Source organism: Lupinus angustifolius, chromosome LG07, assembly GCF_001865875.1.
Source record: "Lupinus angustifolius cultivar Tanjil chromosome LG07, LupAngTanjil_v1.0, whole genome shotgun sequence".
In the NCBI taxonomy this organism is placed as follows: domain Eukaryota; kingdom Viridiplantae; phylum Streptophyta; class Magnoliopsida; order Fabales; family Fabaceae; genus Lupinus; species Lupinus angustifolius.
Window position 1 is genome coordinate 7589378 of NC_032015.1, and position 19757 is coordinate 7609134.

The 19757-nt window shown below is 29.9% G+C and overlaps 2 protein-coding genes across 2 annotated transcripts; one reads left to right on the forward strand and one right to left on the reverse strand.

Moving 5' to 3' along the window:
* LOC109352118 (probable cinnamyl alcohol dehydrogenase 6) lies at positions 2210-6630 on the forward strand. Its single transcript, XM_019593937.1, has 6 exons — positions 2210-2380; positions 2509-2622; positions 2870-3097; positions 5398-5686; positions 6122-6275; positions 6378-6630. The coding sequence occupies exons 1-6, from the start codon at positions 2286-2288 to the stop codon at positions 6575-6577; spliced, it is 1080 nt and encodes a 359-aa protein (XP_019449482.1). The 5' UTR covers positions 2210-2285; the 3' UTR covers positions 6578-6630.
* On the reverse strand, positions 12312-14580 carry LOC109352119 (peroxidase 64). Its single transcript, XM_019593938.1, has 4 exons — positions 14348-14580; positions 14016-14204; positions 13494-13656; positions 12312-12788 (listed from the first exon to the last, which is right to left on the reverse strand). The coding sequence occupies exons 1-4, from the start codon at positions 14546-14548 to the stop codon at positions 12385-12387; spliced, it is 957 nt and encodes a 318-aa protein (XP_019449483.1). The 5' UTR covers positions 14549-14580; the 3' UTR covers positions 12312-12384.

Below are 19757 nucleotides of genomic sequence, written 5' to 3' on the forward strand. Positions count from 1 at the left end.
ATGATATGATATTGACAGGGTGAGTAGGCTTGGACACATAACCACTAGTGACTACTATCAGAGTAACTCATAAGATGGTTCGAGGATGAGGGTGAATGGTTTATGGAATGAAATGGAAGATGTCGTGAGTTCGAGTCTCATTCTTAGTAAATTAAAAAAAAAAGGTGATACAATGGTCGGAGTAAAAGGTTAGATTGAAGGATGTCGAAAATTCGAATCTCAGAACAAATACTAACATATTAACATTTGTCAGAAAGAAAAAATACAAACACAATATAATTTTCATCGATCATTAAATGAATTAGGAAAGATATTATGAGTGATGAGTTTGACACAGGCAAAATGATTTAAAAGAAAGAATGGTAGGTCACTTGTAAAATGCAAGCTTTTGAATGAAATAATATTGGAGAGGAGATTATTATGGCAACGTCAATAACAAAACAAAGTCTAAAACCATATCGGTATATGCTAGGAACTTTCAAATTTTTAGTGTACTTTGAGGTATGTGGATAAAAAAACATCTTAGGTTAGAAAAGAATAAAGAAGCTCAAGCATATGGTGTCAACCTCAATTATTTCTTCAAACGATGAATGATCTAGCATCGATGATTGTGATATTTAATTGTACATGGGTGGAAATATCCTCAGTGCTCTCTTTGATAGAAAAAAGTTTCTTTGTGGATTTAAAAAGTGCTACTGATGTGGAATTAGAGTATGTAAGAATAAAGAAATATCTCAAGACCCTCAAGCCAATGTCCATAGTCTAGACTTGGAAGAAACAAACCAAAAGAAAGGATAAAACAGGTAACAATTATTTTCATGAATGGAGAGAGAAGTACATCAAAAGTAAAAAAAAACAATAATATAACATTTTATCCCTTAAAATATGATAATATGACATTTATTTTTTTGAAACTGCAAAACCAATCACTTCTCTCTCAATGGAGAGGAGGCTCATTAGGATAGAAGACATGAAACTGAAATTTGATAGACGACCACTAACTTTAACAACCCAAAACTGTGTGATGTGTGGATCGCACTAGTTCCCAAATCAGAGGAAACTTCTTGCTTTTTCTATGTTGTCTTATATTGTTGTTATTTGTTAGTAAGGTGTAATTTTTTAATATAAACTCGAGCTTAAATATATTTGGGTTAACTATGATTAATTAGACTAAATTGGGTGATGTATAATTGTGTTTTGCTTATTCTTAATACTCCGTTACTAATAGATGTTTTATAACAATTTTTAGATTTTTTCTTGTCCTATTTTTTTCTAAGTATACTAAATGGGTTTATTTGGAAAGTTCACTTATTACCTTAAACAATTATAGTGCAAAGACAAAATGTTCATTTTATAACTATTGATACACTACATAAATTTGATAACGAATTTAATTATGTTTACACATTTTTTAATCATGATCAAACTGTCCCAAAATATCTTATAAAAAAAATAGTTTAATAGATTAAAAAAATTACTTATCCATTTAATACCTAATTTTTTTCCTAAAAATTGAAATATATTTTGTAAAATGAATTATATAAAAAAGGGCATTCCAATGTATATTCCCTTAATCTTACAAATTGATAAGTTTTTTTTTTCTATTATTAAGGGTATCTTCTCACCATATGAGTAAAAAACTAATCTCGATTAAGATACATGATTGTCCATCCCAACAAATGTCACTCTTAGAAATCAAATTATTAATTTTTTGAGATGTAATGTGACCTTATACCAATAGACTAATATGTTGTTGGTTTGCAAATTGATAGGTTATTTCTTTTTGGTAAAATATATTCTTTATATGGTAAATTATATATTTATCTATGAGGATATCTTGTAAAAAAAGGATTTATTGAAAATACTATATACTTCTATCTCAAATAAAAATATATCTATTTTTATTATCTTTATTTGGAGAACTAAATTCAACATATTCTTTTAGCATAACTCAAATTATTATTTTCTCACCTACTTTTTAATTTTTTACACGGGTCTAAAAAAACATAAAATCAAAGAATAACTTGTAATAATTATTACAATTTGATTGCCATAATAACATTATTATTATATATTTATTTAGATATCCAAACTTTATATTTTTTTTTTTACAGAGTCAATCATAATTTATCAGGAAAAAGGGATATGCATAAAACTCATAACATCACTTCTATTTTCCCCCTCTATAAATGTGAAGGCTCATAACCATCACTCTACGGAGCACCCTGTCTATCATTTGTTTCACTGCTTTCAAAGTCCCAAAGTATTTTCTTCTCTGATATTCAATGGCTCAGACAACACCCAATCACACACAAACTGTATCTGGGTGGGCAGCCTTTGATTCTGCTGGCAAGATTGTCCCACACACATTCAAAAGAAGGTAACTATTTCTCTCTCTTTGATCTGTGTATTTCATTTATATGTTGTTTTCTGGTAAAACATAAAGAGAACTATACACTTATTATTTCTCAGTAGTAATTGACCACATTTTTTTTTATGAACACGCAGGGAGAACGGCGTGAACGATGTGACCATAGAGATCTTGTACTGTGGGATTTGTCACACTGACCTTCACCACGCTAGAGATGATTGGGGCATAACTATGTACCCCGTTGTGCCTGGGTAAATATAAATTTAATTTAATTCATTCACCAATGTTTTAAACTGCTTCACAACCGAAATTGCGCCCACAATATTCTGGTATTAAGATTTTTCACTACGACATCTTGGTTGTAATCACGTTGGTGTTTCCATCAATTTCCTACGGTTGTTGTAAACACAACATAATTGCAACCACAATCCACGATTTAAAATATGGGTTGGAATAATGCACGTATATATGTTGATTGGTGTTTGTATGTATATGTAGGCACGAGATCACTGGGGTGATCACAAAGGTGGGGAGCGATGTGAAAGGATTCAAAGAGGGAGATAGAGTTGGGGTTGGGTGTTTGGCAGCAACATGTTTGGAATGTGATCTGTGCAAGAGTGATGAAGAGAACTATTGCGACAAGTTGGCACTTACATACAATGGAATTTTCTGGGATGGTAGCATCACCTATGGTGGCTATTCCAAAATGTTGGTCGCTGATTACAGGTAGATTACTCTTTTATGTTATACTTTACTATCTGCTTAAACTGTTTTTGTTCTTATAGTCTACGTAGCATCAACAAGTTGGGTGTAAACAAAAGACTTGTTAAAGATCTGGAAATGATGGGAAGAATTGTGCTTTATATTAAACATTACATATAAATTGAAAAGCATAACTGAAGAAACAACTCAGGTTTACAACCATTGTTAAAACTGTTTCCGCAATTTCAACCGATAAATCGGTCTCAATACTGCTACGGTATAATAATTATACTGGTTATGCAATCATATCGATCAAAACTAGCTAAAATCGGTTAAAACTGGTCATGTCGACCGATTTTCAATTGAACCGTACCAGTCATATCGGCCGGTTTTCAAAATAACATGACAGACCAATTCAAAAGAAATAAGAGAATAAATTATCTCCTTACACCGGGGCATAACTTATCTCCTTAAATTTATATATACAATATTAAATAAATGTCTTATTTTTATTATTATCATAAAAAAATTAGAGAAATCGGAAATCAGAGACATGTCAAACGCTATTATAGTATAAGCAGATATTTTATTCTGCTCCTGCAACAAGGAAATTATAATTAAGTAATAAATCCTCCCTTAAATTAAATAACTGAATGCTGTATATGTATTCAGTTTATATCATGAATCTCCTAACAAACTCTAACTGGCGTAGCTTCAAGAAAATATATAGTTGAGTGGTTTGGTCATAATCATAATACCAAGTAATTGTTCTTGTATGCCAAGATGCATCAATTTAACAATTCCATCCTTTGTGAGATCTCGAAGGAAGTGGAAGTGAATACAATATGCTTACACTGAGCATGCGGATTCTCTGAGAGCTTAATAGCAAAAGTACGCGATTATATTATCTGGTGTCTCACTTTTTGTATTATCACTTTTTGTATTACTCTATATATTATTGTATCATCTGCTGTCTCATTTTTTGTATTACTATATGTGTCATCACCTTTTGATTGGTTAAAAAAATACTTAAATTAAAATTATCATTATTAAATATTTTTCTTGTTCATACCTTCTGATACATAGAGTAACACGAAATAGTGGGATAACAGAGATATGCTCCACAAAATTACTATCACAATGAACCACAATTGTCTTTCTTTGATTCTTATACAGTTTTCCCTCAACCCTTTTCAATCCATGGCTTGGAATGCACATAGTAGTACACCTATAAACCCATCTTCAATAGTTTGATAGATTTACAATTGGTTGTTTCCACGATGATCCAGAAACAACACCTGAACAAAAACATAACTCAAACATTTTTTCTAACATTCAAATCTTCTCCATATTCACTAAAACCAATGTTTTATTGCAAAATGGTATAGTTATCATTCTTAAAATTTAGAAAATTTAGTTTTATTAGAGTACATTTTTAATGAATTGTGTGTAATCTATGTATTGTGAGTGTAAAAATTTACACAGTCAAAATTCAATATATCATCTATTATTTATTGATATTTTTTTTGAAGAATCAACGATGATTGAAAAATAAATTATAGATGAAAGACTAACTGTATAAAAAACTTTTACGCTATATAAAAATTTTAAATTGTCATTGCATTTTTCTTTTGTTCTTTAAGATGTGCACATAAGTCATCATCATACAAAAATCATTTTAACATGTGCACATGAGACATCATACAAAAATCGTTTTAATGATGATCTTTGAATTGATTGAAGGAGGTAAGTTATTGGAATCAAAAGTAATGAATGGTCTGTATTATTTTTGGTCCATAGACCGGTCGATATTTATGGGAGGCATGGAGAGTTATGCAGTTGTTCACCTTTTCAATACACATTTATGGTGTTCCGTTTTGAAATATTGCAACCCACGTGACCACATATACCCATTTCATTTTAATTTATTAATATATAATCGACAGTGAGGATTTAGTTGGGACAATTAATACTGAATATATCAAAAAAATCTAACACTAATATAATAGTTGAGTGTAATATTTATATTTTTTAGTATAATACATATTATACAAAATTTATTTAGATTACTTTTTTTAAAGAGTCAATAATAATTAAATATTAGTGGTGGATGATCCAATAATACTATATAAAACTCAAACAAGAAGTAGATCTGAGAACTGCAAATTTGATTACATTAGAGAGTCAATGGAGTCAAGATTTGATTCAGTTGAAGTTTTGAACACTAAATTTAATTATCATCACTTGACTAAATTTAAGTTGTGTGGATTTTGTCTTGTTACTTTAACTTTTTAACCATCTTAACATGAGATTTTGATGTGAAGATATGTGGTACACATTCCGGATTCCCTGCCACTGGACGCAACAGCACCTTTGCTATGTGCAGGAATAACAGTGTTCAGTCCAATGAAAGACCATGGTTTGGTAACATCACCACGTAAAAACGTTGGTATCGTGGGATTGGGAGGCCTTGGACATGTAGCTGTCAAATTTGCAAAGGCTTTTGGACACCATGTTACTGTCATTAGCACTTCTCCCTCCAAAGAATCTGAAGCTAAGGACCGTTTGGGAGCTGATGATTTCATTGTCAGCACCAACCCTGAACAAATGCAGGTTTGATCTGTACAAAATTTTAAGTTTTGTGTGTGTATAATATGATATTTATCTTCTACAAATATATAAAATTAAACATCGTTTGAAACATGATACACGAGTTCTAACTATATTGTTATGTCTGGTCAATAAATAAAGACAAAAAATTGAAAGCTATTGAATTGATTGGGCGTTCACTTGAAGTGTCCGTCCAATATAATAGAGTGTAGTATGATTAGTATCTTTTTTGTCTTGTTTTATCCTATTTTGTCCACACAATAATTGATACCTTAATATTTAGCCTACCTGTCATAATATTCTTGCAGTGTCTTTATTCCTGTATGCATTTGACATTACTTACAGTTTTATTATGTTAATTATAGTTGATTTTAGATCATTTTCCTATTTATTTCTTAATTTCTAAGAATTCTTTTCCTCCTATTTATCTAATGACAGGCTGCGACCAGGACCTTAGATTTCATTTTGGACACTGTATCAGGAGTGCATTCTCTCGCACCCCTCCTGGAATTGCTCAAAGTAAAAGGGACCTTGTTTATAGTGGGTGCACCAGAGAAGCCATTTGAATTACCTTCTTTCCCATTGATATTTGGTAATAACATTAACCTTAATGATTACCCTTTTATCTAATTTGGTTGGTTTGTTTATGTTAATAATAAGATTGGTGATGATAATTGATTAATATTTGTTACAGGTAAGAGGTCAGTGAAAGGTGGCATAATTGGAGGAATAAAAGAGACCCAAGAAATGTTGGATTTTTGTGGGAAGCACAATATCCTAAGTGACATTGAGATAACCACACCAGATAAAATTAACGAGGCTCTGGATCGCCTTGTGAAGAATGATGTTCGCTACCGTTTCGTTATTGATATTGGTGGCAAGTCAGAGAATTAGCTTTTGATCAAGATTAGTTTCATGTTCGAAAATCAAGAATAAAAACGATTAAGTTTAACTCTGAAGCTCAATAAATAGATGTTTGGTTTGTTTTCTTTTTAACCTGTGGTTTGGAAGAGCTTGTTTATGACTTATATGGATTTGTTTTATTATATAAGCATTATTTTGGTTGATATTTTTTGGGTGGATTAAGCATTTAGAAAATGTTTGGAAGAGCTTATTTATGACTTTTATGGATTTGTTTTATAATATAATCATTATTTTGGTGGATTAAGCATTTAGAAAATGTTTCGAAGAGCTTATAAAAAAGAGAAAGAAATATTCCAAATTGCGGTGTAGATACATGAATATTGACAAACAACTTTTATTTAGCTTTAAACTAGGGAGAGAGATGAATTGAGTTTTATAAAACTGTGTAAAAAATATATCATGGTAAACGATTTTCAATTCATGATTTTTCAAAACTAGATCTTTTTAATTGAAATAGTCGATGTTGGGAGGAAAAAAATGATAATATATATAACCTTTATTTAAAAAAGTAATAAATTTCAGCATATGATTTATATTATATGAGATATGATAAATAATCATCCACTAAAAATGAAAGAGGTTGGGTGCGTCATTGAAACAATGGCATAACTTCCGGTTGAAACGGGGCATCAAGGTCTTGTGGGTTATTATAAGGTTTTTCTGAATTATAATGGCCTAACTTCCTGCTGTTATTTGTTTATCAAACGTTTGGATAAATTAGGTATGTGACTCATCATGCTGATTTTACAGCACAAACAATATTTAAAAATACATATAATTAAATTCTACACCAACAAAATCTTAATATTAATTATTAATAAAATTCAAACTTATATTAATTATTATGTGATATTAGTCAAATCCTTATCAATTGCATAGTTTTATTGAAATCTGGGTCCTCTTCATACGTGGGCTAATTTCCTATAGTCAATGAGTTTTTTTTATGCTAAAATAATATTTTCTCTTATATTATTTTAGATTTGAACATGTCCTTCCATAAAAATTAATGTTATTAATATCATATCAGTTATCAAATTGCTCAAAGATACTGGTACAATGATATAATAGTTCAACACTAATTAAATCACATATCATTTAAGTTAAATATACATATATAATATATTAACACTAATGTTGAAAAATTAATAAAAACACAATTATTTATTTCATATTTATTAAAAAATTAATTTCAAATAAAAACTTCCGATTTTGACTTGTATGATTACATGACTGATATAGTTGTTATATCGTATCGATATTAATATCAATTTACTGACTGAATCAGTTGACACGAACCAATTTTTATAACACTCATAAAAACAAGTCTCAATTTAATCATTTTAAATACTCGTCAATTTTATCGTACTAGTCGCTAGAATCAAAGTTTTTACTAGAATTCAAACATCATAACGAAGAGATAAAGATGGAGATAAGCAAAATTAAATTTGGTAGCCACATTCACGTTATGTTGCAGTAGTGCAATAACGTTTAATGGTCAAATTTCCACCTCAAGTTAATAAATAAATTCCAATATTCACCACATGCCAATTGAATGACAACCTCCTTTCCTTATTTTTTTTTCTTTTATTTTTTAATCCACAAAATATTTCGATTCTCATAACTAATGAGTGTAATATCTATATATTGTCATTGTAAAAGATTTATATATACCCACCACGTCATTTATCGTTTATTTGAATTATTTTTTATTAAAGTCAATCATATTTAACTATCAATAATAAATGATATAATAAAAGTGAATAAAATTTATATGCTATTTGTGTATTCATGTTTTTTTCCAAATCACTCGGAGAGTAAAGTGATGCATAAGATAAGAACTAAGAAGTTCGTTTCTATGGAACTGAGGAAGCATGTATGACCCCTCTATCTTCGGGTATGCCCCCATGCATTATGGGAGTTTACTTTTGTGTTAAACTAGCCTAGCTGTGCGTTCATACAGGTGGTCATGTATTTCTTATATTCAACTGAAATTAGTAAAGTAAAAATACATAAAATAATTCAGAAAGAAAATTTGAATTGATAAAATTGTATGATGTAACTAGGGCGGAGCATGAGACAGGTTAAGCATGTTCTTTATCTGTCTCTAAATATTAATCTGGTCAATTTTTGAACTTGAACCTAATTAGGATGAGACGCGTAAGAACTGAGTCCAAAATAAGACGGGATAAGTTAGAAACGAATGCGATTTGGAAATAGAGAAAATGATAAACGTAAAATTTTCTGAAATCTTTAAGCATGGACAATCAAAATTATCATAATATGTATATAAACTCAACTAAAACCTGCATCCCGCATACATTAATATATAAACCACAAACCATAAATTGCATCCTTCAAACTAAAAACTATGACTGAAAATTATAGAAGACATTGAAAATTTTAGAACAATTTAAACTGTCAAATGTCAACATAAGTTGAAGTTTTCTTGTAAATGATAAGAAAACACATGAGAACTGAAATGACAACAACATGTCAATACTCAAGTTCACACAAAAAAGTAACTCTTAAGTGCCACAGTATCATTCACTCTCCTCGCAGTAGTCATTCATTATCCAGAAAAATTAAACAATGAAAAATGGTAAGGAATAAGGATCACATGATAAGTGGTGTGAATATATTATATGTGTTTGTAGGTATTTGAGTTATGTCGACTAAACATAACGACTATTGATAGGTACTTATTCAACTATTCTTAATATATAATTACAAGGGACAGGTCGGGTGACCCAGACATAGACCTAAACCCGTCCTTTTTTACGACGGGTTTGTCCCTTTTAATCGGATATGTCCTTTTTATTTATTTATTTAGACGGGTTAGACCCGTCCCTAAGTCATCGGGTTGAGACAAGTTTACAGATTGGACCGAGTCTTATGCGCCCCTAGATACAACCAACCATTTTATGTTTAATCTCATTATTATTAATGGTAAAAAAATTGCTAATACAATAAAGAAAAACTAAACATGCACAAGGTTATTAGGTGAAGGGAAAACTTACGTTGTGAAAAACTAAAATGGAGAATTTGTGAGGAAGATAGAGTGACAAAAAGTAAAATGAGGAACTGAAGGCTGAAAAATGTTAGAAAAATATTACTCTTGAGTAAAAAAAAAAAAAAAAAATAGACAAAATGCTAACTTGTAATAAAGTAAAATATGTGACTAAAAGGAGAGAAAAAATGTTAGAAAAGTCTTATGTGTAAATTCGTGAAAAATTAAACTCTGAAAAATTAAATCATAAACAATCCTTGAATTAATAATTCAAGATTCAAAACAATCAAAGTTAAAGTAATAATATATACAATTTATGATATATGTTTAAACAAGGGACCTAAGAAACCAACTAATATTTTCAATTAGAAGATATATTTGGAAATAAAAGTTTATAACAATAACATATAATTTTTTGTAGATTATTGTCATTTTCAAATATTTCAATCTCACAAATATATATGCAATTTCCCCCAAAAATATATAAATGAAAATAAATATGTATGGCATTAAATATGATATTTCAATTGACAAAGTGTTGGTCAAGTGGTTATCTATTATATATCTAATTATTTAATTATGTAATATTTTTAGAGTAAATTTTGAAATAAAGAGTCTATATAAGTTGTGAAAATGTAAGATATACTTTCTTTTCAAATTTGACTATTGTTACCTATTTGGAACTTAGGTCTGATATATTTTGAATAGAATATCTATATATTGTCAGTGTAAAGATTTATGTATAATTATTATGTTATTCATCATTCATTTTTTTCTTTCTAAAAGTCAACTATGATTAAACATGGATGGTCGATGATAAAATGATAATGTATAAAATTCACAAACTGATTGTATGTATTTTTTTTTCTCTTTTAATTTTACGTGACCATATTCATAGTGAATTTTAAACAAACTCATACTTTTCTTACTCAATCGAAGAGCCTTATTTAATTATAGGATAATATAAACAACAACACACTCACCAAAATATTTCTTAAATTTATGTTTACATAATAATTACCAATACAACAGATTTTAAAAAGAATATAAACAATAATATAATTGTTCAGATACAATTAGTTATTTAGGTAAACAAAATTTGAGACCCATTAAGAATATAAATATTTATAATATTTATATAATGTTAATATAAACATTTATATAAAGTTATCACGTCATTCATTATTTATTTAAATTAAAAAATCAATAATAATTAAATATAAATAATAGATGATCCAACCATAAAGGAAAACGTACGTTAACTTGCAAACAAAGTCATTAATTAAACATTTGCGGCAGTGCTGACTGCCAACCAGATTTCTTCTGTGTTTTTCTCAACTTCTCCATATCCATAAATACACACCACCTCTCTCTATATATTTATTTCTGTCTAACGATTTCCTTTTCCAATTAGTTAGCTATAGAGTCCAAGATAAAAATACGTCTGATAGACTAATGTAGATTTGCTGTCACTAACTTTGTCCTCAATTATGTCCATAAATAATTATAATGAAATAAAATTGATAAATTTATAAATGTTTAATTTTTTTTAACTGAGGTACCATAATATAATTAGTTTGGGACAATGTATTGAGACAAGATTTGAGACAACAGATCCTTGTCCCTAATAGACATAACACACATTGGATGGTTTTGTTCTTTTCAAATAACAACAGCAGGTTAATTCAATTCCCATAACTCATCTCATTAGTTAGAGATTCTGTTATTCTAATAATAGGTTTAATATAAATTTGTTCATTTTGAGAGTGTGAACTTTAAATGAGATAATATTAAAGTAATTATAACACAGTAATATTATTTTAGTTCTCTTTGAAAATCAAATTAACAATAAAAATATAATTATAAAATTTTCTAAATGTATTTACGCAATTGTACATGTTTATCCAAATTGGAGAATCCTAAAAATAAGCATGTGGTATGTTTTAGAGGGTTTCAGGAAACCTTCGAAACCCCTCCCTCTGTATTCCCAACTCCCAAATACGGAAAAAGCTGCTCAAAGTCATTCATTCATTCCAAAACAAGACCTCAAAAATGGTTTTAAGGGGAAGAAAAATAAAAAACTTAATAATCATCTCACAAGTGTATTTCATTATTCTTAATCTTTAATACCCCTTACCTAGTTTCCCATTCAAATATGAGCTCCTCATCCCATTCAACAAATATATGATAATGGTCTCAAACTATCAACATTGTATAAAATGTTCCAAAATCAAGACAGAATTACATATCCAGAGGTATCCATTAGACTGGGTTATTGGGGCCGGCTGATAAGATCCACTGTTATAGGCTTGGGCTTGTGGGTTCTGAAACACTTATCGGGTAAACATATAAATAACCCATGTATTTGATTTAATTCTTAACCCGGGATCACGTACTTTTATACTCACTTTTTTTTGTTAAAAACAAAATTTGATATATATGATATTTTTTTGGTACTATCAAGAATTCAAGACTATTTATCACATTATAATTAAAGAATTAATTTTTTTCGCGATTTGTGGTTATTCCTCTCCATAAATATCGCGTATAGAAATTGAACATTTAAATTTTGATACTACTAATAGATGATCGTAGATAATACTTATATACAGTCTCATAATTTGTATGAATGTAAAATAGTTAATGGGGGTGTATATAAGAAACAAATGTCACCAATTTCAACTTTACCACAATCCACTTCATACATATTTTAAAGATATCGTTCTTGTTTCCTTGATCCATTTCATAACACATACACTTTCCATTCGAATCATCTCACATGTTTACAATTGAGCCTGATTTCTTTTCCACTATCACTAGTAATTATGCTACTCATCTTGATCATAGATGTCACAAATGCTCTTTCAAACTCCTCTTGGGAACGAGCAAACTTGGAAACCAATGCTTTAGTGTTGGGATGAGTGAGAAGAGCTTGATCAGAAGAGAATATACTGTTTCCTTTGAGGAGTAGCTTGTAATAAGCATTGTCAAACCTGGTGGAGCTAGAATCCAATTGGGCACCTGCATTATTTACCTTGTTGTGAAAGGGACATATTTTTTGGAGTTTGTTTGCAAATAACGGGTTTATGGATGGGTCAGTGTTTTGCTTAGGGCTGAAGTTGTGGATTCTGTTCTGGAAGGATGAACAATGAGCAAAACCAAGAGTGTGACCTCCTGCACATAACATTTTAGTTTAGTGATGATGTTTAATGATGGTAACACGATGTAACTTTTTTGTGGTAGCTAGATATGGGTCCTCTCTCACATGATAATCATGTCTCCATATATCAAACCAATTAGATTTTATAAAATAATGTGAAAATATTAATTTATATTATTATAAGATTTTTTTAAAATAAATTAGATCTTTTAATTAGATGAGAACACCAAATAGTATCGAAATTGGACAAATAATCCCTATCAAAAAAGGTAAAGGTAGCAAATGCAATTTTAATAGGACCTAAATGTAGCACATAGTTTTGAGTTGACTTTAGATAATAAATTATCTTCTAGATAAATTATATTTCAACCAATAATATGACATATGTCCTATTATATTTAATCATTTTTCATACAAATATTACTAAAACTCAATCAATCGATACACATGTCTTATTTTACTACCTAATCAAGAAAAGTTATCTCAAATACTTTATGTTATTGATTATATATATATAAATGTATATATATATATATATATAATGATGAAAATCCTCTGTCCTATTGTGTTCCTAATAGTATCTTAGACCAATCAAAATATGTTATTTTATTTATAAAAAAGTAAAATACTATTTTTATATTATTTGAAGATACTCTATTGGACAGGAATAAGGAGATAGTCTTCTTAGGACCTAGGATCCTGTTCATATATAATAGTACCTGAGAGGGCTACCAGATCATCCAAGGAAAGGCCTCTCTGTGAAAAGCTTTGTTCCAGTTGAGAGATGTTGAAGGTGGGAGCTGGCAATTGTTTGGTTTCGATTGCCTTTGATATTCTTCCATCTTTTCTTCCTTTTGGCACATCCCAACTGGGTCCTCCAGACTAAAACCATACATAGTCAAATCAAAATAATATTAAATTGCAATATTATATTAATCAGTAAAATAAAATACATAGTATTAATGGGATTATGAGGGGTATCTCAACTAGTATTATCACAATAAAATGAGAATTTAAATGTAACATTCTGTATGCTTACAGAAGCAAATAGCAACCAATATTGACCCGTCTTAAATTTTGGTTATGACTAAACGTTTTCCACAATTGAGGAAACATACGGGAAACTATACTCATTATAACTACTACTTCAACATCATTTTGGAAACTACCAATTATAATTTTGGATCAAAATTTCCATGTTAAACTCATAACTACAAAATTGGTTTGTCGCTAAAACTAACCAGAGTAACAGCATCCCTAGCAGCAAGAGCCAAAATATCAGCACAAGAAACAACCCCAGGACAAACGGCTTCAACTGCTTTCTTAGCATTATCAATGACATGAAATGCATGCAAAGAAATATTAGGAGGCCCATCCTTTTCTGCTTTATTCTTTCCCTTTGATTCAAGCAGAACAGAAGCATCACAACCCTTTGAAAAAAATGCAAAATATGATCAGTAGTTATTATATGACTATATCCACTTGAGTATAATACTATAATGTAATCAAGGTTCTTGCCCCTATGAGTTTAACGTTCACTGAGGCTAATTAAGGAGAGACAAAAATTGCATACCCTTATGAAGCAATCATGAAAATGCATCCGAAGCATAGCAGCAGGGACAGTTTTATCATTAAAGGTTGCTTTTTGTACCGCACCAACAACAATGGACTCTACCTTAGGGCACGTATGGTCATAGTAATTCACACTTAGTGCATTTGCAACAGAAGTGAAAGACACCATTATGAGCATCACTATTGTAGCAATGGATTCCATATTTCGAATCACGATTATGACTTGTGATGAGGAACAGTAACATGAATGACATTTATAGTGCAGGCAATGAGCCAATGACAAAGAAGACATGGAGTTGTTAAACATTTCTACTACTCTATTAGTGGAGTAGGATTAATTATGCATCTTCATCCAATAAACAAAAGTTGCATTTGGTTCTTTCTCTTATAAACGAATATTATGTTATGTTATTTCTAAAGCAAACCCAAAATTTATTTGGTTCTCCATTTGAATTGTATTTTTATGACAACGCCTTTTTAAGTTTTGTTTATATTCATTTATAAATAAAATATGTTAAATGTATTTTAGTTATTAGTAAAAGGGTAGTCTTGTCCTTTTTGTATTTTCCTATCTTCTTATGTATTGACCCTTTGGCCTTATCTCTATAATTAATTCCACATTGCATTTCTCCCTTCTCTCTTCTTCTCCTCCTCTCCCTTCTCTCTTCCTATGTAGTTGATCTAACAAAATATACATTGAAAAAGAAATCAACCCAACATTTTAAAGAGGTGAAATTTTGCTCTTTTTTTCTTCTTCTTATAAGCTTCTTATAAACTAAGCTTACTATACCAAATATTGTTAATATACTAGCTGCCTTGTTTTATTTCGATCCTTTTCCCTTTTGGTGAAAATTAAAGCTACATATTCCTGCTTTAAGATATTACTTGTAACCGAGTCAGAATTATAAATATAGTATAGGTTGGAATGAAACAAGTTTATTCTAGGATTGCAATATAATTTTGCTTGCTTTAATCATACTTAGAAAGTAATGAAAAGAGGTCTTTATTGGTTGGGGTTGGAATATTGATCCCACAATGAATTGTTAGGTGGTTGGAACAAGCGGTATCTTTGCTTAGTTTTAGTTTAGAATAGAATTCCTTCTGTCACGAATCAAATTATGAACTCAAAGCCAGCAAGGGTTGTTTATTAGTAAGATGGAGTGGTAAGCCTTGGAGTGGGTACTTATTTTCTGATACATATTGGAATGTGGAATGGTGTAGTGGTTTATGACTAATCTCAATTGTTATTGGCAAATCATCAATATTAGTTTCATAACTAATTCAATTGGAAAAGTGGGACCAGTAATAAAAAAGTTGTCATTTGAATACTTTTACATTTATGTATGCTATATTCTTTTTAACTATATTACTTTATACAATAATGATCATCTGTTAAAATGGTAGGAGACATGCTTGAATCTTCTTGATGAAACAAGAAAGATGAGAAAAGAGAATGAGAAAGAAAGCTTAAAGAATTAATATTTCTCATTACTGAAAATGAATGAATTGAATTATAAGGAATAAGGGAATCACCATTTATATACTAACTAGTTAATCGGTTAATTAAACTCCTAATCGATTAACAAAAACATTATTACAACTAACAAACCGAAATCAATTAACAACTTTAACATCCCCCTCAAGCTAGAATGTGTCAAGCATTCCAAGCTTGAAATGATTGTGTTGAACAACGCACATACTCTGATACCTCCTCTTGCTGGTGAGCGAATATTCGTCTCTCAGTCTTAAAATCTGAATGTGAAGCAATACTGACGCTTAACCACCATTTGGCAGAAGCAACTTCATCCAACGCTCTACCATCTTTTTGACAGAAGCAAACCACTCATAACGGATGAAAGAAAGAAATGAGATAGATCTTAATCTTGATCCTTATATGTTGCTTCAATGAGGAAAAATTACACATTAATTTTGTGTGCTTAATGAGAGAGAGGGGTAAAGAAACTAGAGTAATAAAGAAAAGAAATAATTGGGGGTAGTTAATGAAGAATAAGAAGAAAAAGATGTGAAGTGACCAAGAATCTCAAGAACTCTGAAAGATCTCAAAGAGGAACTTGCATATTGCTTGATAATATTCATATACCAACATTACACGTTTGATAAACATAATTGAATGAAACTTTTCTCACCCTTCTTTGCTTCTGAGTGTTGTTACTTGTTACAAAATTGAAAGCAAGAAGATGGTAGAAATTGTTTTAGAAGAAGATATGCACTAATCTTTTATTACTTTGCAAGAAGTGATTAATAAACAACACAAATGTCCATACAAAGTTGTTGGCATGAATTTTCTTGGGAATCTTGAAAGGGAAGAACGCTTGATATAGAAATGACATAATCATCAGGTGCTTCAACCAGTGATTTTAGATGATCAAAGAAAATGGTGATGAGACTGTTGTAACTCTGGTAGACACTCTCCATTTTTGCTCTTTGTAGAAAGCTGAGATGGAAGTTCTTCATAGAAGCATAAATGCGGAAGCTAACAAAAAAGTAATTACGATGGTAGGAGGCATGCTTGAATCTTCTTGATGAAACAAGAAAGATGAGAAAAGAGAATGAGAAAGAAAGTTCAAAGAATTAATATTTCTCATTACTGAAAATGAATGAATTGAATTACAAGAAATAAGGGAATCACCCTTTATATACTAACTAGTTAATCGGTTAATTAAACTCTTAATCTATTAACGAAAACAATATTACAACTAATAAACGGAAATCAACTAACAACTTTAACAACATCCTTACTATGTGTGTTTTGTCGATCATTCTACTTAATAGCATACTTGCGGGTTTCTTTTATTGTAGAATGACTTGTCTAACATGGAGAGATAAATAGTTGTGCTTCTTTTGATGCATTTTCACCAAATTTGATGGATCCAATCTTAGAGCAACTATAATGATTCTTCATGTACTATTCTCATATACATAAGAATATCGTCGTTTAATTTTCATTCACTACTATTGTGAGCATTCTGAAAATAAGAACATTGGGCTAACAAAAATACTCTTGCTGTATTTTTCTTCTTGATGAGTGTGGCCATAAAGGAGAGAATATAAAGGTAAGAGGTAGACTATGGAACCCAAATCAAAATAAATAATAATTCAAGAATGTAATAAGAAAGAATCCATTCAACATTGTTTTTTACGAAAATTTTATTAAAAGGAAGTAATAATTATAAGAGAATATTGATACAAAACAACACCCAATCCAACAAAAACAAAACAATATAATTACAACAAGACTTGAAACCCAACAATGGAGAACCAACTACAATAATAGTGTAAGCTTAGAACTGGGTAAAAAATTCATTCAAACCAAGATATATCTATATGTTTATGTCTTTCTTTGATTCAGATCTAAGACTTGAGTTTTATCTCATCCACAATATCTTGTAGGATAACTTCCTTGTTGAAAATTGAGGCATTCTTATTAATCCAAATAGTCCAAATTGTAGTTGTCCATATAACGTACCAGACATTCGTCAAGCTTTTGTCTTCTGCTACATTTGAGTGATGCAGAAAGTGGGTCTTTCCATTAGAGGGAAGCACCGACTCAAAATCCAACCTCATGTATATTTGTTGTCACACATGGTAAGAGAAGTTGCAAGAAAACAACATATGGTACACATATTCTTCGTGAGCATTACACCAGATACACTACAAAATTTGTCCAATGACAATGACACCTTGACTTTCTAAGTTTAACTTACACAAGAGCCTATCCAACATGATCCTCCAAGCAAATATCGAGGTCTTCAATGGCGTTTCAGACTTCCAAACCAAAAGACGCAACTCTTTGTCCTCTGCTCTTGAGCCCCCCATTTGTCGATCATTTTGTAAGTTGATTTAACTATACAAGTGCTAGGTGCATCGTGGATCCACTTCCAATGATCTTTAACTTTCTCCTTCAAAGTTGTAGGACTTATTATTAGATTCATCAACTCCTCAATCCTAACTTTCTTCCAATCAAAAGGATCTCTCCTCCAAGATACATTCCAAATCCAAATACCATCGAAAGAATCTTTGCTCAAATTAAAAAGTATATCAAAAGAATCTTTCAAATTTTCAGATAATAATCCAAAATCTAGTATTTTTCTCATTCTCCATCATCCTTTTAAAACCATCCGCTTGTTGCCTTTGGTTAGGACCTGACTTATTCATTACCCTCTTTAAGTCTCTCCACCAAAACAACTACTTAGAAAAAATAATAATGTAAAATTTATATACCTAAGTCAGAACAAAGGGTCTAAAATATATTTTGAAAGCCAAATAAAAATAAAAAGAATATTTATTGTTTATATAAAAAAAGTAATTATATAATATTTTTACAATAATAATTTAGAATAGAACTAATTTAAAATAAAAGCAACATTATATTTGTCAAGTGGAATGAATTTTTATAAGTGTGTATTGGGTTATAATCTCCACTGTTTTTCCTTTTAATTTCTAAGCTAAAATTGTTTTATCACTTTAAATAAAAACAGAATATAAATGTTATTACATATGGTTTTTTTGTCTTTTGATAGTACTTCTCTCTCTAAAGAATATATTTCAGATTACTTTTTTCGGGTTAAAATATTTAGACACTCATTATAGAATGGGGATCAATTGTCCCACATTTTGTATCGTATTGTGTCTTTGTCCAATAGAAAGTTGTCATATATTTAAAAATAAAAATAAAAAATGTAAAGTAATATTTTTATACTATTTGGTGAAATATGATTGAATTTAGACATATGAACAAAATTTTTGGAGACAGAGGATCTTGATTTCTCTTTGTGAAATATTTGCTATACACTACACACTTGGGACACCTCTTACCACTCCCAATTGTGGGTCACGATGATGTCATAGTATTGATTTAGATGAGAATTATATGTCACCATTCATGTCTTATTTAATGTCCCAAACAAATGAGAAAGCTCCATTTATCTAAAAAAAAATTATAAAAATAAAAATTAATATTTTATTATTATTTCGTGAAGTTTAATTCTCGGGACATGAGAGCAGAAAAATTATAAGACAAATGATCCTTATGAAGGTTGATATTCCAATGTGAGTGCAAGAAGGAAAAATATTAATACACTCTCATATTTGTTTCTTACTCTACTACTCATGATAGAAAACACAATATACAACTAGTATAAAATCTATACACTAACGATGTAAATATTTATACATATGCGCTTCATCATCCACCATTAATGTAGATTACTTTATCTAAAAATTAACAATAATTAAATATCAACAATGAATTATGTAATAACAGTGTATAAAATTCATACACTAATAGGGTATACATTTTTTCCTCATACAAAATTAGGATAGAATAAGCTAAGATGATAAAATAAACATTATCTTATTCACTTGCCAAACCTTACATTAAAAGAGTCTAA